General features: G+C 34.1%; 2 protein-coding genes across 2 annotated transcripts; one reads left to right on the forward strand and one right to left on the reverse strand.

Moving 5' to 3' along the window:
• The first annotated feature begins 1,966 nt into the window (after positions 1–1,966).
• On the forward strand, positions 1,967–17,905 carry baiap2l2b (BAR/IMD domain containing adaptor protein 2 like 2b). Its single transcript, XM_073843994.1, has 14 exons — positions 1,967–2,020; positions 2,491–2,566; positions 4,272–4,358; positions 8,246–8,307; positions 8,405–8,476; positions 8,559–8,648; positions 10,979–11,110; positions 11,230–11,334; positions 13,120–13,201; positions 13,336–13,543; positions 13,631–13,693; positions 13,767–14,166; positions 17,242–17,288; positions 17,365–17,905. The coding sequence occupies exons 1-14, from the start codon at positions 1,967–1,969 to the stop codon at positions 17,438–17,440; spliced, it is 1,554 nt and encodes a 517-aa protein (XP_073700095.1). The 3' UTR covers positions 17,441–17,905.
• A 133-nt stretch (positions 17,906–18,038) lies between these two features.
• Positions 18,039–24,760, reverse strand: pvalb7 (parvalbumin 7). Its single transcript, XM_073843995.1, has 5 exons — positions 24,671–24,760; positions 22,055–22,123; positions 19,974–20,106; positions 18,837–18,946; positions 18,039–18,709 (listed from the first exon to the last, which is right to left on the reverse strand). The coding sequence occupies exons 2-5, from the start codon at positions 22,113–22,115 to the stop codon at positions 18,684–18,686; spliced, it is 330 nt and encodes a 109-aa protein (XP_073700096.1). The 5' UTR covers positions 22,116–22,123; positions 24,671–24,760; the 3' UTR covers positions 18,039–18,683.
• Between the last annotated feature and the right edge of the window lie 2,705 nt (positions 24,761–27,465).

Here is a 27,465-nt window from a genome sequence, read left to right on the forward strand (position 1 = left end):
GTTTTTCATTTTGTTAAGATTTGTTTTTAGTTTAGTTAAAATTAGTGTTTTTAGTTTTTTGTTTCGTTAAAAGTTGTTTTTGTTTAGTTAAAAATTTAGTTTTGTTAATTTTTTTGTTTAGTTAAAATTTGTTATTTTTTAATAAAATATGCTTTGTTTTTCATTTTGTTTTTTGTCAATTTGTTTTTGTTTAGTTTTTGTTTCGTTAATGTTTTTTTTGTTCTTTTGTTAAAATTAGTGTTTTTAGTTGTTCCATTAAAATGTTTTTTTTTTAGTTAATTTTGTTTACTTAAAATTTGTTTTGTTTAGTTTTTGTTTAGTTAAAATAGTTTTTTTTTCATTCTTTTGTGTAGTTTTTGTTAAAAATTCGTGTTTTTTTTGTATAGTTAAAATTGGTGTTTAGGTATTCCATTAAAATGTTTTTGTTAAATTGTTCATTTTTTTTCTTTTTTTTTAGTTAAAATTAGTTTTTAGTTTTTGTTTTGTTAAAATATTTAGCTTTTCATTTTGTTCTTCATTTTGTTTTTTTTAATTTGTGTTTTGTTTAGTTTTAGTTTTTGTTATTTAGTTAAAATAGTTTTTTTTTTCGTTCTTGTTTTTGTTAAAATTAGTGTTTTTTTTAGTTAAAATTGCTGTTTAGTTTTTGTTTTGTTAAAATATTTAGTTTTTCGTTTTGTTTTTCATTGTTTTTGTTAAAATTACTGTTTTTTTTCATTTTGTTCTTTTTTTTAGTTAAAAATTTGTTTTGTTTAGTTTTTGTTTTGTTAAAATATTTAGCTTTTCATTTTGTTCTTCATTTTGTTTTTTGTTTTTTATTTGTTTTGTTTAGTTTTAGTTTTTGTTGTTTAGATAATTGTTTTTTCATTCTTGTTTTTGTTAAAATTAGTGATTTTTATTTAGTTAAAATTGCTGTTTAGTTTTTGTTTTGTTAAAATATTTAGTTTTTCATTTTGTTTTTCATTGTTTTTGTTAAAATTACTGGGTTTTTTTCACATTTTGTTCTTTGTTGTTTAGTTAATTTGTTTTGTTTAGTTTTTGTTTTGTTTAAATGTTTTGTTCTTAATTTATTTTTTGTTAAAATTAGTGGGGGTTTTTGTTTAGTTAAAATGTATGTTTTTAGTTATTCCATTAAAATGTTTTTGTTAAATTGTTCATTTCTTCTTTTTTAGTTAAAATTTGTTTTGTTTAGTTTTTGTTTTGTTTAAATGTTTTGTTCTTAATTTATTTTTTGTTAAAATTGGTGTTTTTTTGTTTAGTTAAAATGTATGTTTTTAGTTTGTGTTTTGTTAAAATTGGTGCCTTTTTTGTCTAGTTAAAATTTGTGTTTTGTTTAGTTTTTGTTTTGTCACACTTTGTCATTATAAAGCTCGGAGGAGCCAGGACATGTTTTAATATAACTCTAATTGTATTTGTCTAAAAGAAGAAAGCCATATACACCTGGGATGGCCTGAAGGTGAGTAAATCATGGGGTAATTTTCATCCTTGGGCGAACTATCCCTTTAATTCAATGTGTTACTTGGTCAAAATGTATGTATATAATTATTTCGATCAGTTGTTTTACACACTTCTGATTGTAGTTGAGTGTTTGAAGTGTCATTTCTACAGCTGTATCTCCTGCTCACCTGTCAGCCGGCCGGCCTTCTCCAGGTTCTGTCATGGGACAGGTAAATAATTCAAAACTCCAGGCCGTATCAGATGTGGACTCCTCGCTCTCTCTCTTTTACTCACCCTTTCTCGCCCTATAATAGGCATTAACAGAGACCTGAAAAAACCCATTACAGACGTACAGAGAGTGTGTCGACACACAGAATAACTACAGCGTAAAAACTTTCACTATCACAGGTACGTAAAGCAGTCTCTTCAGTGTTTCTCTGTAAATGTTTTGGTGTTCTGTTCTGCAGTTGATTTTGTATGTTCATTGTTGGTTTTGTGTAGCATCAAGTGTGTGTTTTTCAACAGAAACAGGATGTCTGGTGCGAACAGTGACCTTCTACATAGATCAACTTTGAGTGTTTATAATGTGAGTCCTATGATGCTCTCACTTAAGCTGAGATCAAATGAGAGCGCTCATTAATTATTGACTTTATTACACAGCTCTCTGGAATACTTGATTCTGATTGGTCAATCGTGACGTTCTGTGGTCAAATATTTTTATGTAATAACTACCAAACTGTATAATTGATTGTTGACCAGGGAAACTGTTTTCAAACATATCTGAGCTAGTTTGATGTCTTTTGTATTGTTCTGCAGTCTCTTTGGATGCAGTAAAATAAATGATGTCCATTTATTAATTTAATTGGCAAATATATTTGGTTTAATAAGCAGGAACAGCCATTGATTATTATAAAATTAACACCTTTATTTGTTATCTTGAACACCCTATTGCCGTTTATTTTGAGGTCATTAGCTAGCTGTACATTTATAACTAAGTTATATTTATGATGCCCCAGCATTGATATTGACAGTATGGTGTTGTTTTGGGTTATTCAGAACCTCATGGATCAGTTTAATCCTGGCTTGCAAAAGTTGGTTACTTTAGGAAACAGCTACATCAAGGCTTTTCAAGGTGAGCATAATGTTTTTGTGTGTGTTTTCAAACACACAGACTCTTAAAAGTGTATTTTAACTTTTTTGTTTGTTTGTTTTGTTCTTCGTTGTTTTTTCTTAAGATTGTTATGTTTTGTTTAAATGTGTTTTTAAATTTTTATATTAAGTTTTTATGGTAAAATTAGTTTGTTTGTTTTTTGTTTGGTTTATTTTTAGGTTTTGCTTTTAAATTATTTAAATTATTTTGTTTAGCTCAAATTAGTTTTGTTTATTTTTATTTTTATTTTTTTGTTAAAATGTTTTGATTTTCATTTTGCTCTTCATTTGTTTGTTTAGTTAAAATATGTTTTGTTTCTTTTTTTGTTTTGCTAAAATGTGTTTTGTTTTGTCATTTTGTTCTTCGTTTTTGTTTTGGTAAAATGTGTGTTTTTTGTTTTGGTAATATATGTGTTGTTTTTCATTTTGTTCTCCATTTTGTTTTGTTAAAATTATAGTTTTTTTTTGTTCAGCTTTTAATTTGTTAATGTTTTGATTTTCATTAGTGTTTTTTTAGTTACATTTTTGTTTTGTTTTAATTTTTCTAGCTCAAATTGGTTTTGTTTTGTTAATTTTTGTTTTGTTAAAATATTTTGTTTTTTATTTAGTTCTTCATTTTTTGTTTTGTTTATTTTTAGCTTTTTTTAGCTTAGGTTTTGTTTTAATTTGTTTTGTTAAAATGTTTTTTGTTTTTCATTTTGTTCATTTTTTTGTTTTGTTAATTAATTTTTTAGCTTAAATTGGTTTTGTTTTGTTAGTTTTTGTTTTGGTAAAATGTTTTGTTTTTCATGTTGTTCTTTTGTTTTGTTAATTTGATTCTGTTTAGCTAAAATTTGTGTTTTTGTTTATTTTTAGTTGAAAATGATTTGTTTTTCATTTTGTTCTTCATTTAGTTTTGTTTTTTTTGTTGTTTAGTTAAAATGTATGCTTTGTTTTTAGTTTTTGTTTCAGTAATGTTTTTTTTTTCATTTTGGTCTTTGTTTTGTTATGCTAAAATTATGTTTTGTTGAGTTAAAATTTGTGTTTTTAGTTTTTGTTTGTTAAAATGTTTAATTTTTAAAATTTTGTTCTTCCTTTTTTTTTTGTTAAAATTAGTGTTTTTTGTTTAGTTAAATTTTGTTTTGTTTTGTTAATGTTTTTGTTTTGGTAAAATACGCGTTTTGTTTAGTTTGTTGTTTTGTTAAAATGTTTTGTTTTTCATTTTGCTCTTTGTTTTGTTTGTTTAGTTAAAATATGTTTTTTCTTTGTTTTGTTAAAATGTGTTTTGTTTTTCCATGTTCCTCATTTTGCTCTTTGTTTTGTTTGTTTAGTCAAAATTTGTTTTATTTTTTTATTTTGTTTAGTTACAATTTGATTCCTGATTCATTTTGTTCTTTGTTTTGTTAAAACAAAATTATTATTATTATTTATTTATTTATTTACCTTTGAAAGACAAAATGCCAACACTGCTGAAAAAAAGGCTTGCTTAAATCAGCCTGTGGTAGTTATCTGGTCTTCCAGCCTGGTTAGGTTGCTTATGCTAGTATGCTTAGATGATTTTAGAGGGCATATGTCAGCTGGTCAAGCTAAAGACAAACTAAACACCAGCTTGGAAAACCAGCAAACCACCAAAGGCCTGTTTTTATCATTAGGAAATGCTGAAAATAACCTAAATGTATGCTATTTTTGTGTATGTGTGTTTACCAAAGCTTTGGCTCTGACAAGTGAGGCCTACTTCAGCGCTGTTGCTAAGATGGGCGAGCAAGCTCTCAACACATTATCATCCAGATCACTTGGTAAGACTCAAAATGTGTGTGTTTTTGCATCTCCAAACCAATGCCAGTTGGGCAGATTGTGCAGCAAGATGTCCACCGAGTTTTCATCTATACTTTCTGGCGGTATCAGAGCTTGTTTGTACTTCAGTTAATAGATGTTTTAGCAAATGGTGTCCAGTGGCAGATGCTTCCTCTCCTCTGTCATAAAACACAAGATCTGGCTCAGCGAACCCCTCGGCTCACTGCCCATGTAATGAGTTTTCGTTCCAGAGTGCCGTGGCAGTGATGAACGTCAGAACAAAAGTTTTAGAGGCTTAAACATGGAACAGCATGAATTAAACAAGGGTCTTTATCTCTTTAAAATTACTACAGGCGTACAAACCTGTGTGTGACGGGAAAAGGCCGGTGTGTGTGTGTGTGTGTTAGAGATCAGGTGTCCATGTGAGCATTGAGACTTAAATTATTGATGCATGGTCTCATTCTTTCACCCCTTTAAATTCATTGATTCACCTCAGCACATTACACTCATCATTACGATGCACATATTATGTGGAAAATAGGTCTAAAAAGCTGCATGATAAATGTTAGGACTCCATTTAAAACTTTCCAAAATTGCCAGAATTAATATAATTAGGTTCAACTAATTACAGATATTTTTAATTATAATAAATCCTAACTATAATTGACAAATATTCATAATTCATTTACAAGAATCATTACCAGTTCAATTGAATCGCTGTAACATTTAATATATTTCTTTAATAAAGTTATTAATAATGAAACTTCTGTCATAATTTGCTCATCTGTACGAGTTTCTTCATTCAGAGGAGCACAAAAGAAGATATTTTTCAGAAGTTTCAGTGTTTTTATTTATGTCCATACATTGAAAGTCAATGGGGTCCAAAATGTTGTTTTGGACCCCATTGACTTTCTTAATAAAGTTATTAATAATAAAACTTCTGTCATAATTTGCACATCCTCATGTTGTTCCAAACCTGCTTGGCTATATTCATTCAGAGGAACACAAAATATATTTTTTCAAAAGTTTCAGTGTTTTTATTTATGTCCATACATTGAAAGTCAATGGGGTCCAAAATGTGGTTTTGGACCCCATTGACTTTCTTAATAAAGTTATTAATAATAAAACTTCTGTCATAATTTGCACATCCTCATGTTGTTCCAAACCTGTTTGGCTTTATTCATTCAGAGGAACACAAAATATTTTTTTTTCAAAAGATTCAGTGTTTTTATTTATGTCCATACATTGAAAGTCAGTGGGGTCCAAAATTGTTGTTTTCAACCCCGTTGACATTCATTATACTGACAAAACCCGCTTCTTCAAAAATGTTGTTTTGGACCCCATTGACTTTCGTTGTATGGACCAAAACTGTTTATTCAAAATATCTTATTTCTTAATAAAGTTTTCAATAATTAAACTTATACCATAATTTGCTGACCTTCATGTCGTTCCAAACCTGTTTGACTTTCTTCATTCAGAGGAACACAAAAGAAGATTTTTTTTCAGAAGTTTCAGTGTTTTTATTTATGTCCATACATTGAAAGTCAATGGGGTCCAAAATGTGGTTTTGGACCCCATTGACTTTCTTAATAAAGTTATTAATAATAAAACTTCTGTCATAATTTGCACATCCTCATGTTGTTCCAAACCTGTTTGGCTTTATTCATTCAGAGGAACACAAAATATTTTTTTTTCAAAAGATTCAGTGTTTTTATTTATGTCCATACATTGAAAGTCAGTGGGGTCCAAAATTGTTGTTTTCAACCCCGTTGACATTCATTATACTGACAAAACCCGCTTCTTCAAAAATGTTGTTTTGGACCCCATTGACTCTCGTTGTATGGACCAAAACTGTTTATTCAAAATATCTTATTTCTTAATAAAGTTTTCAATAATTAAACTTATACCATAATTTGCTGACCTTCATGTCGTTCCAAACCTGTTTGACTTTCTTCATTCAGAGGAACACAAAAGAAGATTTTTTTTCAGAAGTTTCAGTGTTTTTATTTACAGTATGTCCATACATTGAAAGTCAATGGGGTCCAAAAATGTTGTTTTGGACACCATTGACTTTCACTGTACGGACAAAAACGGCTTCTTCAAAATATCTTACTTCTTAATAAAGTTTTCAATAATGAAACATATCATAATTTGCTCAACTTCATGTTGTTCCAAACCTGTTTGGCTTTAATCATTCAGAGAAACACAAAATATATTTATTCAGTGTTTTTATTTATGTCCATACATTGAAAGTCAATGGGGTCCAAAATTGTTGTTTTCAACCCCGTTGACATTCATTATACTGACAAAACCCGCTTCTTCAAAAATGTTGTTTTGGACCCCATTGACTCTCGTTGTATGGACCAAAACAGTTTATTCAAAATATCTTATTTCTTAATAAAGTTTTCAATAATGAAACTTGTACCATAATTTGCTGACCTTCATGTCGTTCCAAACCTGTTTGACTTTCTTCATTCAGAGGAACACAAAAGAAGATTTTTTTCAGAAGTTTCAGTGTTTTTATTTACAGTATGTCCATACATTGAAAGTCAATGGGGTCCAAAAATGTTGTTTTGGACACCATTGACTTTCACTGTACGAACAAAAACAGCTTCTTCAAAATATCTTACTTCTTAATAAAGTTTTCAATAATGAAACATATCATAATTTGCTCAACTTCATGTCGTTCCAAACCTGTTTGACTTTCTTTATTTAGAGGACCACAAAATAAGATATTTTTCAGTGTTTTTATTTTTGTCCATACATTGAAAGTCAATGGGGTCCAAAAATGTTGTTTTGGACTCCATTGACTTTCACTGTACAAAAACATTTATGTCCATACAATGAAAGTCAATGGGGTCTAAAACAACATTTTTGGACCCCATTGACTTTCACTGTGTAGAAAAAATTGGCTCACCTTTATGTCGTTTAAAACCTGTTCCTGTTCATTCAGAGGAACACAAAATAAAATATTTTTTAAAACATTTCAGTATTTTTATTTTTGTCCATGCATTGAAAGTCAATGGGGTCCAAAAAATTCCTCCAAATTGACTTATTTAATAAATAAAGTTATTAATAATGAAACTTCTGTCAACATTTGCTGACCCTCAAGTTGTTTCAAACCTGTTTGACTTAATTTATTCAGAGGAATGCAAAATAAAATATTATATATTTACTTATATATTGACTTTCACTGTATGGACAAAAACAGTTTCATTAAAATTTCTTGTTTCTTAATAATGTTTTTAAGTAATGAAACTTATGTCATAATTTGCTTATCGTCTTGTGGTTCCAAGCATGTTTGACTTTCTTCATTCAGAGGAACACAAAAGAAGATATTTTTCAGGAGTTTCAGTGTTTTTATTTATGTCCATACATTGAAAGTCAACGGGGTCCAAAAATGCTGTTTTTAACTCTATTGACTTTTCATTGTACGGACAAAAACAGTTTCTTCAAAATCTCATTATTGTTTTTAAACAATAAAACTTCTGTCATAATTTGCTCATCCTCATGTTGTTTCAAACTTTTTTTATTCAGAGGATTGTCCATACATTTTATTTTTGTCCATATATTGAAAGTCAATGGGGTCCAAAAATGTTGTCCCCCCAGTCATACAGGTTTGGAACAACAGAAAGCTGAGCAAATGATAACCTAATTTAGTTTTTTTGGTGAACTATCTATTTAATGCTAAATGATCAACAAAGTCACTCTCTGATTTTGTTACGGTTCGACTGCAGTAAGCAACACGACCGACTGAACAAACACAAAAGCCGGCGATCGATCCCCATGATATTAACACCGTTTACAAAAACCAACTCTTCCGTTTCTGCACTTATTAAATATGTATTCATGATCAATTATTAAATTAATGTATTTGTTGGTTTCCCAGGTGACGTGTTGATTCAGATATCAGAGACCCAGCGGAAGCTGACGGCTGAAGTGGAGGGTGTGGTAAGTAAACCATTCTTTTTTCTTTTTTTTCTTATTATTTTAAGTTTTTCTGTCTGATTTGATTCATAAATTGTCTACATTTCTGGTCCTGTTCCAGTTCCGCTGGTTCCATGTGGAGGTTTTGCAGGCCATGGACAAGAATGTGAAACTAGATGAAGAATACATCGAGGTGAGTCTTGAACCTTGTGTTTAATATTGAGGTATGTGTATACATTAATATACGAGGTGATATATTGTGTGTATATGTGTAGGGCAGCCGTAGAGTCTATGAATTAGAGGTAAGAAATCAGGCTGCAGCACTGGAGCGACAGCTGAGACGTGGTGCGTTCAGAGACTCACTGGTAAGACCATAAGGTTGTATGTTCACATGTGCATATTTGTGGGTTGATGTTATTTTGATTTATAGAAAAGTCACTGATGTAAGCAGTCTTATGTTTCCTTTGTCTACAAAGTTTTTGCCAAGTATTGCACTCAGCAGTAATTGAATGTCGTCGGATGTGTTCGCACCGACAGGGATTACATCACTAAAGGTCATCATGTCGCTGTATTGTTAGTTGCTAATTCAACTGTAGTGTGCAACTTTATCAAAAGGCAGATCACGTAATCTTTGCTACCTTCGTGTCAAATTGCGCCACTGCATTTTTGCACCTTATTAGTAGTCACTTTTACTCATGTTGCCAGAAAATGAAAAAATAAATAAATCTCAGTAAATTCTTAACTAATTCTAACAGAGTCGACAGTTAGTATGTTGCTAAATTAACATCTTAATACTTCAACAAGCTTTCACTATCTCAACTGATTCTAACAGAGTCTGGCGTTAGCACATTGCTAAACTAGCATCTCAAAACTTCAAACTTTGACAACCTCAGCGGATTTTAACAGTCTAAATTTAGCATGTTACTAGGCTAACACTTTAAAACTTCAACAGAATCTTACAATCTCAATCAATTCTAACGGTGTCTGAAGTTAGCATGTTGCTAAGTTAACCTTTCAAAAAGAACAATCTCAACTGATTCTAACAGAGCCTGGTGTTAACACTTTAAGCTAGCAAACATCAACAAACTTTAACATTCTCAGCTGATTCTAAAAGAGTCTAAAGTTAGCATGTTGCTAAAATAACATCTTAATACTTCAACAAACTCTAACAATCTCCAACCGACTCTAATGGTGTCTGAAGTTAGCATGTTGTTAAGCTAACATTTCAAAACTTTAACAATCTCAACTAATTCTAACAGAGCCTGGTGTTAACACTTTAAGCTAGCAAACTTCAAGTCTGAAGTTAGCAGGTTGCTAGGCTAACATCTTAAAACTTCAAAAAACCATACAATCTCAATAAATTCTAACGGTGTCTGAAGTTAGCATGTTGCTAAAATAACATCTTAATACTTCAACAAACTCTAACAGTCTCCAACCGACTCTAATGGTGTCTGAAGTTAGCATGTGGCTAAGTTGTCAACGTAACCTTTAACAATCTAATTTGAGTATAGTAAGTTGCTAAGTTAACATCTTAATACTATAACGAACACTAACAATCTCAACAAATTCGAACAATCTAACATTAGCATGTTGTTAAAATAACATCTTAATACTCTAACAAACTTAATCTCAACAGATTATATCAGTTTAACTTTAGCACATTGCTAAAATACCACCTCTGAACTTCAACAAACTAACAATGATTCTAACAGTCTGAAGTTAGCATGTTGCTAAATTAACACCTTAATACTTTAACAAACTTTAACAGTCTCAACTGATTCTAACAGTCTGATGTTAGCACATTGTTAAACTAGCATCTCAAAACTTCAAACTTTAACAATCTCAGCTGATTCAAACAGTCTGAAGTTAGCATGTTGATAAGTTAACATCTTTATACTTCAACAAACCCTAACAATTTCTGATTCTAACAGAGTCTGACGTAAACACATTGCTAAGCTAGCATCTCAAAACTGTTAACAATCTCAACTGATTCAAACAGTCTGAAGTTAGCATGTTGCTAAATTAACATCGTAATACTTCAACAAACTTTATCAACTGATTCTAACCGAGGTTGACATTAGCACACTTCTAAGCTAGCATCTCAAAACTTCAAACTTTAACAATATCTGCTGATTCAAACAGTCTGAAGTTAGCATCTTTCTAAGCTAACATCTCAAAACTTTAACTAACTCTAACATTTTCAGCTGATTTAAACAGTCTGAAGTTAGCATCTCAAAACTTCAACAAGTTTAACATTCTTAACTAATTCTAACAGAGTCGAAAGTTAGCATGTTGCTAAATTAACATCTTAATACTTCAACAAAATCTTACAATCTCAATCAATTCTAACGGTGTCTGAAGTTAGCATGTTGCTAAGTTAACCTTTCAAAACGAACAATCTCAACTGATTCTAACAGAGCCTGGTGTTAACACATTAAGCTAGCAAACTTCAAGTCTGAAGTTAGCATGTTGCTAAAATAACATCTTAATACTAACCCTAGCCTCTAACAATCTCCAACCGACTCTAATGGTGTCTGAAGTTAGCATGTTGCTAAGCTATCAACTTAATGTTCTAACGAACTCTGTAATATCCAATAGCCTTTTGTTGCTAAGATAACTCTAACAAACTGTGACCATCTCAACAATTTCCATGTGAGTTAGATGTTAGCATGTTGCTAAGCTTGTGTGTACGCAGGAGGGCAGCGAGTACATGCAGTACCTGAGGCAGAGCCAGCATGAAATTCTCAAAGAGGAAGAAAGGAGATATCGTTTCCTTGCCGAAAAGCATTGCGGACTTACACAGTCACTACTATACCTTATCAACAAGGTACAGCTGCTTTCCACTGGAGTTCATTAGCAGTGTGCACTCACTCATATAGATCCTCTTTCCAGTTCCTTCCAAACCTTATCAGCCCACTGCACAAGCATCTTTCCGTGTGTTGACAGACGGGAGTATCTCTCCAGCAGAGAGCAGATGGTTGGAAAGAAAAAGTCAGTGAGAGCAGAAGTTCCAGGCCTCGAACGCCCACTCCATCAGATCAAGAAGCTCAGGTGACACTGGAATGATGGGAATGAAGAGTAACTGCTCATCTAGCCATATTCCCCCTGCTTTTCCGTGCTGTTTTAGGCTAACTGCCGAGCCCAGACATTTCCACAATCACATAATGGAACAGATGGGCAGCTTTGTGTGGCGTACAGTACAAGGTCCAAAATTAACTTTTTGTCACATCTGTCAATTTTGGGTGAATTTACAAGCCAAGAAATTGTTTTTTTGCATCGTTTCAAGTCGTGAAATGTCATTTGCAAAACACAACTTGTTTCTGGTGGAGGTGAAGAACTTTTTTTAACGTATTATTAGGAGATAAACATTTAGTTTATTTTGAATAATGGACACCGATGAATGGCTCACAACAAGACTTGCACCAGAAAAGCAGCTAACATTTTTTGAAGTTCTAACACTAAGACTTAACAAACTCTAACAATCACAGCTGATTCTAAAAGAGCTTGATGTTAGCAGATTGCTAAGCTAATATCTCAATACCTGATTCTAATAGAGTTTGTTATTAGCATGTTGAGCTAAGTCTTACATTAGCAGGTTGCCTAGCTAACATCTAAGTACTTAAACTAAGAATCTTGGCTTATTCTGAAGGTCTGATGTTAGCATTTTGCTAAGCTACCATCTCAATACTTCAACAAACTAACAATCTCAGCTGATTCTAGAGCCTTACATTAGCAGGTTGCTAAGCTAACATATCAGTACTTAAATTAACAGTCTCAGCTGATTTTGACAGTCCGATGTTAGCATATTGCTAAGCTAATATCTCAATACTTCAAAGAACTCTAACAATCTTAATTGATTCAAATAGATTTTTTTAACAGATTTTCAAACAATCTAATTGATTCTAATAGTCTTATGTTAGCATTTTGCTAAGATAACATAATACTTCAAACTTTAGTAATATCACCTGATTATAATAGTCTGTCATTAGCATGTTGCTAAGCTAACATCTCAATGCATCAACAAATCTAAAAAATTCAAGCGGATTCCAGGGTCTTACATTAGCAGGTTGTTAAGCTAAGGTCTAAATGTGTCAACAAACTGTTAACAATGTCAACTGATTCTAATAGTCAAATGTTAGCATTTTGCTAAGAATCATCAAACATCAAAATGTAATAATATAAATTAATATTATAGACATCTCATCTCAGCATCTCAATACATCAACAAACTTTAACAATCTCATAAATCAGTTCTTAAACTAACTCAGCTGATTCGGAAAGTTCGACATCAGTGTGTTGTTAAGCTAACATCTTAATGTTAATAAACTTTAACAATCTCAGGTGATTCTGAAAGTCTGACTTTAGCATGTTGCTAAGCTAACATCTCAATATTTTAACGAACTCTAAAAATCTTAACTGATTCTAATAGTTTTATATTAGCATGTGGTTAATCTACCTTCTCAATACTTCAACAATCTCTAACAATCACAGGTGATTCTGAAAGTCTGACTTTAGCATGTTGCTAAGCTAACATCAACTCTTAAAATCTCAACTGAATCAAAAAGAGTCTTATAATAGCATGTTGCTAAGCTTAATACATCAGTATTTTAACAATCTAAGTGATTCTAAAAGTCTGACATTGGTTGTTAAGCCAAAATCTCAATACATCAACAAACTAAAAATCCTAACTGATTCTAATTGAGTTCTGCATTAGTATGTTGCAAAGTGCGGGGTCCTGTTGTCAAAACTTTACATTTACGCTGCAAAACCAATTTTTAGTCGTATTTAGAAGTTTTGTAATCTTAACATTTAGTTCGGTCTTTATTTTTCTTGCAGCTAAAGAGTTCTCTGGGCTTTCTGCTGCAGACTGGAGATCGAGAAATGGAACGTGAGCCGCTGGGCAGAGTGCCCTCTAGAGGTCTGGAGACTCATTAGTGCTAATGCTCTAATTTAAGCTCTATTGAAGTTCATAACTCAAAGTTCACAAAGTCAAGGTCTAATTAACCCTAAAGTTTTGTTAAAATTGACTTCTCTATGCACACCTCTTCCCAGCCCCGTCTCCACTTCCCAGTCGTTCCCGCTCTAGCTCTGTGGGAGAGTCTTTGGGTCTAGGCGGTGGACGCTCAATGAGGGCCATTGTGTCCCATCCTGCTTCATCCAATCCAGTCCTGCTGCCATTTTCCCGTGGTGACATGGTGACTGTGCTCATACCAGAACCACGCAATGGTTGGCTGTATGGACGCAATGACTCAAGCCTCCGGTGAGAGCGTTTACTGTCAGTATCATGGCTAAAGGTGTGTTCACATTTACGCTTGCTTTACTATTGTTTTTCTATGTTTCTTTTCAGTCAAGGCTGGTTTCCTGCTGCCTATGTGGCATCCACTGAAGACTTTCTACCTTTGGGCTCAAGGTAAAGTTGAGTATATGAGTTGTTACTACTAAATTTCTATAATTTGATGTTAACGTCTTGACGTTTTCATAAGCACGTCGCACCGAAGCCACAGCATGAACAACCTCCTTGAGCCAACTGGCCAGTCAGAATATTCAGACACCCAGGGCTACAGTGAAATCCCATCCCCAGTGGTACATACGCGTCGTGCGTCGGCTGATCTTCGCCCAGTATCTCCCCTCCCTGAAAAGAAGTTGGAGTCTAACAACGAGGTTAAGACCAGCCAGAAAACCTACCATGAGATTCCGCCACCAGCTGCTCCGCTCCGCCGTGGATCAGCAGATGTTCGACCGATATCTCCTCTCCCTGATAGGAGGGCGGAGTCTCATTTTGAGAGCAAGGTGGAGCACAAAAATTATAATGAACTCCCGCCTCCAGCTCCGCTCCTTCCAAACTCTCCTCTCCCTGAGCGAAAGACCAAAGCAACCTCCGAGGTGAGTTTTAGGGCGAATCCACACTGTAGTTTTCCATCAAAGTCTAAATATTATGAGATTTCTTTCACCTCTTTGATTGTAAGATCAAAATGTCAGTCAAATTTGAAACTCATGATGTAAAATATTTTATGTGTTTAAAACTAAACCACTTTACTTGACTATTAAAACTAGCTACTTTGCTAGGTTGATTTTATTTTAGAGAGTTTATCTAATAGTTCTCACAACAAAAACAGGAAATGCTTTTAAATAATGCATTAGACAACTATGGAAGTCCATTTGCACCACTGAATTATATTTAAAAAAATAAAATAAAAATAAAAAGGAAATTGTGACTTTTCATCCTGTAGTTTTGACTTTTTTTTAGAATTGCGAGATAAAAAACTGATATAAACTCACAATTACGTGTTATAGTCAGAATTGTCAGATTTGCAAAATATACACTCACAATTGCGAGAAAAAAGCCTGAATTGTGAGATATATAAATTTGCAATTGCAAAAAACAAATCTGTTTATTTCTCGCAATTGCGATTTTATGTCCCACAGTTCTGACTTTATAATTCAAGAAAAACGTCAGAATTGTGACATACAATCTAGCAATTGCGATTTAAAAAAATCTGTTAATATTTTGCAATTCTGACTTTATTTCGAGTTTATATCCCATAGTTCTTACTGTATAACTTGAGAAAAAAAATTCTGAATATCATAAACTCGCAATTGCAATAAAAAAGTCAGAATTGTGAGATATAAAGTTGCAACTACGAGAAAAAAAGTCAAGTTCATATCTTGCAATTCTGACTTTATTTCTCGAAATTGCACGTTTATTTCCCACCGTTCTGACTTTATAACTTGAGAAGAAAGTCAGAATATCCAGATGTAAACTCGCAATTGTGAGATATAAACTCGAAATTGCAAGAAAAAAAAGTCTGACTTTATTTCTCACAATTGCAAGTTTATATTCCACAATTCTGACTTGGATAACTCTAGAAAAAAGTGAGAATATCGAAATGTAAACTCGCTTTTTATATCTCGCAATTCAACTTTAGAACTTAAAGTTAGAATTGTGAGCTATAATCATGCAACTGCAAGAAAAAAAGTCAGTTTATATCTCGCAAGTCAGAATATCATACATGTGTAATATGTACACTCATGATTGCGAGAAAAGGTCGGAATATCGAAATGTAAACTCGCAATTGTGAGAAAAATAAAGAATTGTGATTATAAATTCGCAGTTGCAAGAAAAAGGTCAGAATATCGAAATGTAAACTCACAATTGTGAGAAAAAGGTCAAAATATTAAAATGTGAACTCGCAACTGCGAGAAGAATGTAAGCTTATTAAATTGTAAATTTGCAATTGTGAGAAAAAAGTCAGAACTGTGTGATACAAACTTGCTATTGTGAGAGCCTGTTTATATCTCTTTATTTTTTAACAATTGCAAGTAACAATAACCCACAGTTCTGACTTTATAACTTGAGAAAAAAATTCTGAATATCATAAACTCGCAATTGCAAAAGTCAGAATATCGAAATGTAAACTCACTATTTGGAGAAAAAGTCTAAGAGTTTATTTCTCTCAGTTGTGAGTTTATATCGCACATTTGACTTTATATCTTGAAACTGCGAGAGAAAAAAAGTCAAATAGTTTATATCTCGCAATGCTAACTTTATTTCTTGCAGTTGCGAATTTACGTCCCACAATTCTGACTTTATAACTGAAGAAAAAAGTCAAAATTGTGAGATATAAACTCAGTTTATAAAGTCAGTATAAAGTATAAAGTCAGTTTATATCTCGCAAGTCAGAACATCGGGATATACACTTGTGATTGCGAGAAAAGGTCGGAATATTGAAATGCAAATTTGCAATTGTGAGAAAAATTTTTCGGAATTGTGAGATATAAACTCGCAACTGCAAGAAAAATGTCATTTATATCTTGCAATTGCGAGTTTATATCTTTATATCTTGAAACTCGCAATTGCGAGAAAAAAAGTCGAGTTTATATCTCGCAATTCTGACTTTATTTCTCGCAGTTGCAAATTTATATCCCACAATTCTGACTTTATGACCGAAGAAAGAAGTCGGAATTGTGAGATATAAACTTGCAATTGTGAGAAAAAAGTCAGTTTATAGCTTACAATTCTGATTTAATTTCTAACAATTGTAAGTTTATATCCCACAGGTCTGACTTTATAACTCCAGAAAAGTCCGAAAACCGAGATGCAAACTTGCAATTGCGAGAAAAAGTCAGTATTGTGAGATATAAACTTGCAATTGCGCGAAAACAAGTTTATATTTTTCTTGCAATTAAAAGTTTACATCCCACGGTTCTGACTTTATACTCTAACTCGAGAAAAAGTCTTACAATTCTAATTTTATTTCTAACAATTGTAAGTTTATATCCCACAGTTCTGACTTTATTACTCGAGAAAAGTCAGAAAACCGAGATGTAAACTTGCAATTGCAAAAAAAAAAAAACAAGTCTGAGTTTATATTTTTCTTGCAATTGGAAGTTTATATCCCACAGTTCTGACTTTATAACTCCAGAAAAGTCAGAAAACCGAGATGTAAACTTGCAATTGCAAGAAAAAGTCAGTATTGTGAGATATAAACTTGCAATTGCGAGAAAACAAGTCTGAGTTTATATTTTTCTTGCAATTGGAAGTTTATATCCCACAGTTCTGACTTTATACTGTAACTCGAGAAAAAGTCTTACAATTCTAATTTTATTTCGAACAATTGTACGTTTATATCCCACATTTCTGACTTTATAACCTGAGAAAAGTCAGAATAGTGAGACGTAAACTCGCAATTGTAAAAAAAATAAGTCAGAATTGTACAATAAAAAGTCACAATCACCTTGTTTTGTTTTTATTCTGTGGTGCAAATAGGCTTCCATACTAAACATATGCATATGCAATTGGCTGTGTTGATTCAAAAGAAGTTGATCATTTGCTGATTCGTTCAGATTCAGGTTCTTGTTCAGATTAAGGCTTCCTCTTGGTTGAGGTTATTAGTGATATCTTGATGTGTTATTTATGTGATTGTAAGTGTTATCATAAAACCTGTTTAATGTTCGCAGAGGCCAGCCACTCATGGACAACCACCAGAGCATCCTCTTTTTCCCAGGTATTATACACTTGTCTTGTTTTCATTTGCAGCAGAAAACTAGAAATAATTCTCTTTTTTTCCTCCTGTTTTCTAGAGGATCAAATCCGTTTGCCACCGTGAAGCTCCGTCCCACAGTCACCAACGACAGATCAGCTCCACGGATCCACTGACAGTAACTGTCCCGAAACAACATCGCCTGCACTCTGACTGGTTCAGAGTCTTTACTAAATGTCTCAATTTGTCGATAAGTATACAACTTAAGTCATACTTTTAATATTAGAATGAAAAGAACGGTTGAAACTTAATTTAAATGCACTAATTTAGAATTTAATTCGAATGGCTCACAGCGCACCATTTACATTTTCTTTAAGCTGAATCAAGTTACCAAAATCTTTTAAAAAGTTATATCATGAGAAAAGGAACCATCCATAACCATCTTCATTTACACATCAAAAAAGGGTTACGAGTTAATGGTTCCTTGGGCCCTTTATATTTATAATAATTTCATAATGTGTTGTTTTATGGTATTAAGTCTGATTACTAGGTGTGTTTCCATGTGTGCATCATGAATGTTGTGTATCGGATGGATATGTATACTTTTTTTGTAATAGGTTAGGCACTAATTTTATAGAAGGTTTTTGTGTTCAAGTGTTTAGGCAAAATTATTTATTACAAAGGAAAAAAATCATGTATATTTATTATTGTGTGTAATTGTGTTTGTCAAAGTGAGCATTAATATTTACTGATTAATTAACCATGACCGTTCACTCATTTGCAATTTGTTTTATTAATTATTTGTAATTTCATGTAATTAAATTAACAGCCACAGATGGAAAAGTTTGCCTTACTTTAAGCAAATAGTAACTTAATTATTACTATTATTTTTTAATACTACAACAATAAGATATTAACACTCTGCACTAGATGACTCAATGAAATAAATATAAACCGCAGTATTTTTTTTTCTCAACGCATGGCTTTATTTGATCTCTCTTAAATATTTTTTTCTCTCATTTCGTCTCGTCCTTCTCGTCACATATTCGTCGTGTTCAGTGGCTCTATCACTAGAGAGGAGCGAAAATAGCGAAGGGATGACAGATGGAGCGAGATGAGTAGAAGAAAAGAGCATTTTGAGGCGTAAACAGAGAAACGTGCCAAAATAAACAAAAAAGAAGAGATGGAAGGTTAAAGCAGTACAGGAATCTCCAGGTGTTTTATGAGAGACATGGATGGCTAACTAAAATATACAGAGTTTGTGTATATATATAAAAAGAAACGGTAAATAAATAAATGTGGTTAAAGGAGGCGGTTCTGCTCCTGGCTCGCGGCAGGATGTGTAGAGACGTACACTATGATTGGCTGTAGGTTTTCACAGGAGAGTAGTGGTGTAAAGGGTTGCCAAATATTGACGATTTACTCGTGCACCAAAGCTTCAAATTCTGAAAGAAAATGGCAGGTGATTTTGGATTAGATTATATGTCTTTTGTCAATTTTTAGAACAAACATGAGGCACTGTGTTTTATAATGTTCAGGGGTAGCATTTCTAGCGAGTGCTAGTTCTCTCACCATCTATGCCAATTTTCCCGTCTCCATCCTTGTCGGCAGCAGCGAGGAATGCTTTGGTCTCCTTATCGGTGAGATCTCTGCCATCTGCAGAAAAGCCCTTCAGCACAAACCTGTCCAAGAGAAGGGATAAACCTCAATCTGGCAACCCAGGTCACAGCTTGGGCACAACACTACAGTGACTAAATCTGATAATATCATTTGAATACTTTTGAAAACTGTTCTAGTGTGTGAGTTACACATTTGTGACCCCTGGACCCAACTGTATATACTGAAAGCTGAATAAATAAGCTTTCTATTGATGTATGGTTTGTTTTGATAGAACAATATTAGGACGAGATACAACTATTTGAAATTCTGGAATCTAAGGGTGCAAAAACTTTAAATGTTGAGAAAATCGCCTTTAAAGTTGTCCAAATGAAGTTCTTAGCAATGCATATAATCAAAAATTACGTTTTGATATATTTATGCTAGGACATTTACAAAATATCTTCATGGTACATAATCTGTACTTAATTTCCTAATGATTTTGAGCATAAAATAGATCATTTTGACCCATACACTGTATTATTGGCTATTTCTACAAATATACCCATGCTACTTAATGGTTTTGTGATCCAGGGTTTTATCCCTGAAAAAAGAAGCAGCGCAAAAAAAAAAAAAAAAAAGTTTGCAACGTAATTTAATCAAACTCCTTAACTAATTTAAGTAACTTAACTAATTTACTTAATTAGATATTCAATACCATTTTAAAACGCTATATGGGAGTTGTATTACAAAGTAGGTTTCCCCTAATGGCACCCTGGTGGATTCTTAGTCTTATTCTCAATCTGGCAACCCCGCGATTCCCTGCTGTTGGCCAATGATGGACTGTCATATACTGATAATGAATAATAGGGGGCAAGGATGCTGCCAGAAGAGATATATAGAGCCAATCAATGCAAATGGGAATCGCTCTCGGTCCCGCTGTGTCCTTGAGGCCAACAGAAGACCGTAATAAAGGCAGAATGAGACACCGTGCTCTGAAGACGGGCCAAACGACACGCGAATAAAACAAATTTATAGCTCTTGCGCAAAGGATTTATTCAGAGAGTTGGCACGAATATAAAACCACGCAGCCGCTTTACGAGCGTGTCTTACTTTAGCTCCTCCTCCTCGATGAAGCCGCTGGCGTCCACATCCAGAGCTTGGAAGACCAACTTCACGTTGTCAGCAGACAGAGCCTTCAGTCCCACCACGTCAAAGAACTTCTTGTGGTCGAAGCTGTCCGCAGCTGTTTATGAGAGAAACACACTTCAGCTGATGGCATTATGGCGTTTACAATATGGACTCGCCCCTCAGTTCGTAAAAACGAACAAAGTATGTGGACAGCAAGGCACAGTAAGTGTGTGGGGTAAGACATTAGACGTTTAAACACACACCGTTTGGAAAAAAATAGCACAAAAGACGTAAATAACATCTCACTAGGTTATATAAAGTCGATAAACATTATAACTTCGCATGAAATCAGAAAAATACTTGTGACGCGTCGCATTTTAACTATTTGCGGCAAAACACTGTTAACGGCTCCCACAAGAATGGCATTGCATACCAATATTATCCGCCTAAATAAATAGTCCCACTAAAAAGAGGACAAATTAGACTTTACAGCTCAAATAACACATTTTTTTTGTGTGGAAGATATGAGCTTTATATTTCTAATTGTTTAGTTGTTGTTTTTAAAATCTGAGAGATTGATTTTATTTCCTGTGGTAACTGCATATTGTTTCCGAATGTAGATGCTTAATAACAAATAATCGATTTTTGGGCTAAATTAAGACTTAATTTGACGGACCAAACAACGACCAATTTTCAACGTCGATTTTTGGGCTAAAAGAAGTCCATGACGGGCTGACTTAATTTAGCCCAAAAAACAACGTCTAAATGACGTCTGGTGCTGGGTGGGATGTTCCTAAAGGCAGTGTAATTGTTATAATTAGGTGTTCAAGCGAAGAAAAAGCTACTTTTGCGATTAGTCCTACGTTTTTCACCTGTTCAGAACCAAACCAGTGCAGAAAGATTCTCTGGAGTGTGAATATCAATACTTACCAAAAACTTTTGGCTCACCCTTGCAAAAGCAACGCCAAAACTTTCGAAAGGGACAAGGCAAGTTTTAGTAAAATGTTGCTTACTCCTGAATGGAATGAGATATTTTTTGCCAAACTCAGAACACCTGATAAGAGCTCAATCTGAGAACACGGGGAAAAAACTAAGAGCTTGGCAACTTGGTGGTGCATGCTATAAGAGGGAAAAACCTTAAAAATGGCTATAACTATGCAACTATTTGTCCCATTAACATGAAAATTGGTGTGCACAGTCGTGTTCCAAGGATTTGCGTATCCAAAAAAAAAAAAAAAAAAAAAAAAACACTTTTGGCAGTTGAATTTTAAGCACAAAAAATGAAACTATCTTATGATAGAACTCATTCCGGACAACTTTGCCTCTAGAACCATGTAAAAACCTACATTTGCGAACTAGTGTTAGGTTTTTTCTAAATCTGGAAAAAAACACTGCAGTACAATTCTCTGGACTCTCTAGGTCAATAATTTTCTTTTTTTTTTTCTTTTTTTTTTAATTTACCTTTTGGGAAGCTATAACATGGTTATTTGGAAAAGGGGCCTGTCTAAATTTACCCAGAATCCTATAAAGCCAAAAGGAAAACTCAAAACTTCACGAACCCTGCTGAGCAACGAACAAAGCAAACATTAAAAAAACATAATATTTATATGGTAAATTACCTGGATTTGCCAAAAAATGCTTTTAAAATCATAGATTTAGGTGGTTACAGGCTTGTTAAATAATGTCTTTTTTCATGAGTGCTATATTTTCTAATAATCATTAAAATACATGATGTTATATAATTATGGTAACTTTACAGTAAAGTCACATAAGTTAACATTAGTTAATGCATTAAAGGGATAGCTCACCCAACAATGAAAATTACCCTTATGGTTTACTCACCCTCAAGCCATCCTAGGTGAATAGACTTTCTTCTTTCAGACAGATACAATTGGAATTATATAAAAAATGTTCCGACTCTTCCAAGTTTTATAATGGCAGTGAATAGAAATTGAGCTTCTGAAGCAAATTGATGCTTTGTGTAAGAAAAATATCCGTAGGGCGAGTAAATCATGGGGTAATTTTCATTTTTTGAAATTATTGCTATTTATTACTAAACTCACCTTTGAATTGATCAAGGGCTTTCTTGATATCGTCGTCTTTCAAAAGGTTTTTCATGGCCATCTTGACAGCTAAAAGAGCCAGAGAGAGAGGGGGAGAGGAATATTAGGTGGTAATAACTGATGTTAATGAAACGGATGCCAAAATATGTGTGTGTGTGAATCAACACTACAGGATTTCCCAGCAGGCTTCGAACAGCACAGGGACCCAGACTAAAAACACTGCCATTTAGTCTTTTTTCCGTTTGCAGTTAAATGCCAGAAAAACTATTATCTAATTCATTACATTCTGTTTCGCAATGCATGTGATATACGTAACACAATAGACTTATGCAATAGTAGTCTTATGAAATGGAAGTGGGTTGAGTTTATTTTTATTGCTAGGGATCTTGCAGTCATGTCTCTAATCCGGTGCTAATTTTATTGTGCTGTCTTGTTTTATCTGTTTGTATTACGCCTTTCATCTTGGAGATGGCTAGCCATTCCTGTAACTAAAAGTTTTACAGCTACATGAAGGTTTTGCATTACCACATTCATTTACTTGAAACATATTTTACAAGCTCGGTTTCATGCCTTTTGATGCACCAAAACTCAATTTATATGTGTGTTGCATTTGCCACTAGTGTCCACAAAGGGCGCTTTAGTATAATTACCATAAACAGCTGGATAATAAATTGATAAACTGAACTATCTGAACTAAGGGTTCAGGGTTTGTGTTTCACATTTTAGTACTGATACCACAAATGTTGCCAACAAATTTAGATTCTGAAGTTGATTTGATTCTCCCATTAATATCCAAATGGCAAATGGCAGTTACTATTCCAAAGGTACCGATGTTAAACCAAATCCTCCTGCTGTATCGGCTTACTATTAGATCCATTAATGTCCAAGCTCAGGCAACTGCTGTAATGAACACTAACCAACAATGAGTGCCGCTGCCAAGGGAACAGATTCGATTGCTCTCATCTCAGCCTCTTATGATTGCAAGAGTTCCTGCCACCCGTAAATAACTTTACAGCATTCATACATTGCAAAGGTGGCATGCGTAAGGCATGACAGCTGTGTATGTGTTTGTATGTTTGTCTATTTAAGTTGAGGTATGTTTCATCCAAGTGTGTTGGGCCGGGCAGAAAGGCCTTCGGAGAAGAATGCGTTTGCCCTCTTGAGAAACTCTATCCTTCTGTAGTTTCGACTATATATGTGTTGGGGGCAGTGAGATCACAGATTATAAAGTGAAGTGACATTTGAGGCGTCTTCGTTGTGACGTTAAAAGAGATCCAACTGCTTAACCTTATCTAACACTTCACAACTCCAGCCAGAGCCCGGCATTTAAAACCAGATGTTGAGCCAGACTTTACACTTCTAAAGTGTCAACTTTACACTTTACAAGTTCTTCTAGTAAAGCAAACGAGAGATAAATCAAATGTAAAAATATATACGGTGTGACAGATGAGATGGTGTTTTCTTAACGATTCCTCCTTGCACAGTAGGCGTTTATGAGCTCTATGCAACTGTTTATGCAGCTGCCACAGTAGCTTCGCCAGTAAAAACTATATATCATTCTGCGTGATATATATATTTGTAATGCACAATGACTGTCAAAATATCAATCGACTTTTTGTCAAACTGTGGTCTCAAAAGTCACAAGCTCAATTTACAGTGTAAAAATGAACATAACTGATGGACCATTTGGAGTCACACCAGTGGAACCTTCTGGAGAAGGTCAGTTCTTTGAGGAACCTGCAAAACCCATGTGTTCCTACAAGAATAGTCAATTGAAATATACAGTGAAGTTCCCAAAGAACATCATTAGAACATCTCAGGCACCCTCAAAAGGGGTCTAGAGGTTCTCCAGAAGGTTCACCCTATTGAAAAAAAAAACAGCATATGCTGGTTTAAGCTGGTCCTGAACAGGAGCTACAGTAGTTGTTTTAGGACCGTCTCAGGACCAGCTGCACACGACCAGCTTATAACCAGCGCAGGACCTTCTTAATCCATTTTATGACCAACTAAAGACCAGCTTAAACCAGCTGCACTGCTTCAAAACACACTTTTTTTCAACAGGGCAGATCTGAAAACCCCCAAATAGTCCCTCATGTATCCTTAAGTGCTTTTACACCCTTAAAAATAAAGGTTCTTTATTGGCATCTATGGCTCCGTAAAGAACTTTTAACCATTCCATTGCACCAAAGGTTCTTTATAGTGGAAAAAATGTCTTATGTTCTTCACCCAAGCAAGTGGTTCTTTTAATAACGGTTTACTGAAATGTTCTTTGGGGAACCGCTTCCAAAACCTATTTTTGGAACCTTTATTTTAGCAAGTGCAAGCCAGGTTATGCAGACAACCCATTCTAAAGAAAAAAAAAATGCTTGGAGATTTTTGCTGAAGAGTTATCTCTAAAACTTTAGAGAAGATCTCAAGTTCTCAAACATGCTTAGATGTTCCAAGATATCAGTTTGCAATCAAAATCTCAATATGAACTCAAACAGTTCTCCTCAGATTCTTTCAAGACCGAATTATCCAAGTTACGCTGTCCGCATTATGTTAGCAGTTGCTTTATTTATGTCCATTTTTTAGATAATTCTCTGAGGAAACGATATGCCTTAACTATAACCTTACCTGTGTGAAGGGAAAGCTGGCGGGAGGAGAGACTTGGAGAGAGAGAGCCAGAGGTGAGAGACAGGGATCCACCAGGCGTCTTATATACTCTGGCTTACCCTATGTCTATTTCAGGATAGACTGGGTCATAACACAACCGGCAAGAGAATGAAGGATTGCATGTGTGTGTCTATGTGTGTGTGTGTGTGTGAGATCACTTTCTTGGTGGCACTAACGAATCAAATGCTACTATTAATAATCAGGTCCCATTTGCCTTCTTGTGTCCGCACAGTAAATCTCTGTCTGCTCCTCTGTCTTCAGCTTCTAAAGCTTCATTCCAAACACTAGTGAACTGTCTTGCTGTCTGCTGTCTACTGCCTACATCCCGACCCAAATGGAAACAGGTGACTGATTTGAAACGCTCCTCCTTGACCAGGGGTATGCAAGTTCGGTCCTAGAGAGCGGCTGTCTTGCAGAGTTTAGCTCCAACCCAGAAGAAAACCTCATCGGCCTGTAGCCTTATTAATCCTGAAGACTTGATTAGCTTGTTCAGGTGTGTTTGATTAGGGTTTGAGCTAAACACTGCAGGATAGCGGCTCTCTAGGACTGAACTTGCCTACCCCTGTCCTAGAAAGCAACTCATAACACCACAGGAGATGTGACTCACAATTAATTCAAATTCACTCCCAATTGAGTCCAATAGAGCTCAATAGCAATTGCCCACTTGTTTAGTGACTTAAGTTCTTCCCATTAATTTTCTCAATAGATGTCAAAAATGTTTGTCTTCTAGAAACCACCTTTGAAATGAAGCCCAAAAGGCCTGTTCACACCAACATGAATGTTTGGCAAAATTTGGTCCAATTTTTGCATTGGATTTATCTACCTGGTCTCACGATGAAAATGTACCTCTGGGAACTTTTTAGCAAGACGAGAAATACATACCAATAAGTACATATGACTGCAGTTTCCAACAGAAAGTAACAATAGAGGTGGTAAAACAGAAAGCACTTGTAATCGTTTTCGTACAGTTATGATTACAGCTCCATATGTTTTTCTTTCTGGGCATAACAAGCTTGCTTGGTAGCTCAGCCGGCATAGAATTGGACTTAGGATGCAGAATCCTTGGGTACGAATCCCATGAAAAACATGCATCATGAAAAACAAGCTGAAATGGCATGCTTGCGACTCATTTTTATGTCACATTTGCTTTTGTTAATTCTATTGGTTAGTTTAGGTGTAGTGCAGATGATACATTATTTTAAAACGTCATGGAGCATTAGAGTTATAGCGCCACTCAAGTTCATTTCAAGTTAGAACTGCTGTGACGCATACAAAACCAACGCCACATAAAACATACCAGATGTACGTTCATCTGTTCTGGGGAAAAAACACAAGGAACACTTTTAGCGCCACACAGTGGACATTTCACATCAAATATGTCACGAAGTTTTCGTCATGAAAACCAGGTTGGGATTTGTTCAGACCAATGCGTAAAAAAAAAAACTAAAAAATAAATATAACTGTAATTTATTTCTCAGACAGTAGGTGGCACTTACAGAAAATCAGAAATACTGCAAAGAACTGTAAACCCGTTCTGTTTCTGACACCTGTTTTTCACCTGGAAGGATTCTGTTCTGATTAATTTTGTCGTAAAATTCAGTTTTGTCGTAATTTTATGTAATGGCAGTGGCTATATCTAAACACAAATGTATTTGGTTGAACAATGTTCTTTTATTTCCACATTTCTTTAATTTTTACTCACAATTCTTTCTTTTTTTTCTTGCAAGTTCAAGAAAGAAACATCAGAATTGTGAGATACAAACTATATGAATTCTAAACCTTCTTGGAATTCTGACCTTTTCATTCGCGATTCAAAAATGTTAAAGGGTTAGTACACCCGAAAATAAAATTTTCTGTCATTAATTACTTCCAAACGTTCCAAACCCCTAAGACCTTTGTTCATCTTCTGAACACATATTAAGATTGAGATATATATATATATTAGGGGTGGGCATAGATTAATTTTTTTAATCTAGATTAATCTAGATTAAATCTTGGAATTAATCTAGATTAAAATGGCTCATTTGAATTCTGCTGAAGGCATTCAGAATATGTGTGCTACCCAAATAATGACTAAAAGTAAGTCTTCAAGAACGAGCCAGGTGGCGCATTAGATCAGGCGCTCATCTCCTGTTTCCAAAATGCATCACAAACTGCTTGACAATTGCATTTACAACATAATTACCTATACAAACTTGTGTAACCAAGTACTTCTGCGCAAAAGGCTGCACGACGTGCGCGTTGCCGTTAAATACACAGACGCGCACGGGCATGGATTTCTGCGTGCATAGTCTTCCATTAAACTGCGTTGCTTTTAGAAGCGTCAATTCAGTTGTTGCATATAGTTTAATGTCTTTATTTGGGGCACAGCAGATTTTCACTGGGGCACCTGCCCTGAAGCGGCTTCATAACTGCATCCATGTTTGCATCCATTTGATGTGGTAATTTCACAGAAGTTGAAGACTCGTTCTCGCCCCCTACAGTGCAATTCGACTAGGTATACGTCATCCGCGCTAAAATATCAAGGTGAAAGTCATCATATCTTGCGTAGTTTAGACCCAGCTCCCAACCCAACTTTGAGAATAGATTAACGGCGATATTTTTTTTTATCGCCCGATAAGAGTCTCACGTTAACGCAGCACGTTAATGCCGATAACGGTCCACCACTAATATATATATATATATATATATATATATATATATATAATATATATATATATATATATATATATATATATATATATTTATATATATAT

The sequence above is a fragment of the Garra rufa genome, chromosome 7 (genome assembly GCF_049309525.1).
Source record: "Garra rufa chromosome 7, GarRuf1.0, whole genome shotgun sequence".
Taxonomy (NCBI): Eukaryota; Metazoa; Chordata; class Actinopteri; order Cypriniformes; family Cyprinidae; genus Garra; species Garra rufa.

What these genes read in the sequence shown, in the direction of transcription:
- baiap2l2b (XM_073843994.1), top strand. Translation starts at nt 1,967, where the DNA reads ATGTCTGGTGCGAACAGTGACCTTCTACATAGATCAACTTTGAGTGTT. An exon ending in CAACTTTGAGTGTTTATAAT is followed by an intron (nt 2,021 to 2,490) that starts GTGAGTCCTATG and finishes TGGGTTATTCAG; the next exon opens with AACCTCATGGATCAGTTTAA. An exon ending in ATTATCATCCAGATCACTTG is followed by an intron (nt 4,359 to 8,245) that starts GTAAGACTCAAA and finishes TTGGTTTCCCAG; the next exon opens with GTGACGTGTTGATTCAGATA.
- pvalb7 (XM_073843995.1), bottom strand. Translation starts at nt 22,115, where the DNA reads ATGGCCATGAAAAACCTTTTGAAAGACGACGATATCAAGAAAGCCCTT. An exon ending in ATCGAGGAGGAGGAGCTAAA is followed by an intron (nt 18,947 to 19,973) that starts GTAAGACACGCT and finishes TCTCTTGGACAG; the next exon opens with GTTTGTGCTGAAGGGCTTTT. An exon ending in CGGGAAAATTGGCATAGATG is followed by an intron (nt 18,710 to 18,836) that starts GTGAGAGAACTA and finishes ATTTTCTTTCAG; the next exon opens with AATTTGAAGCTTTGGTGCAC.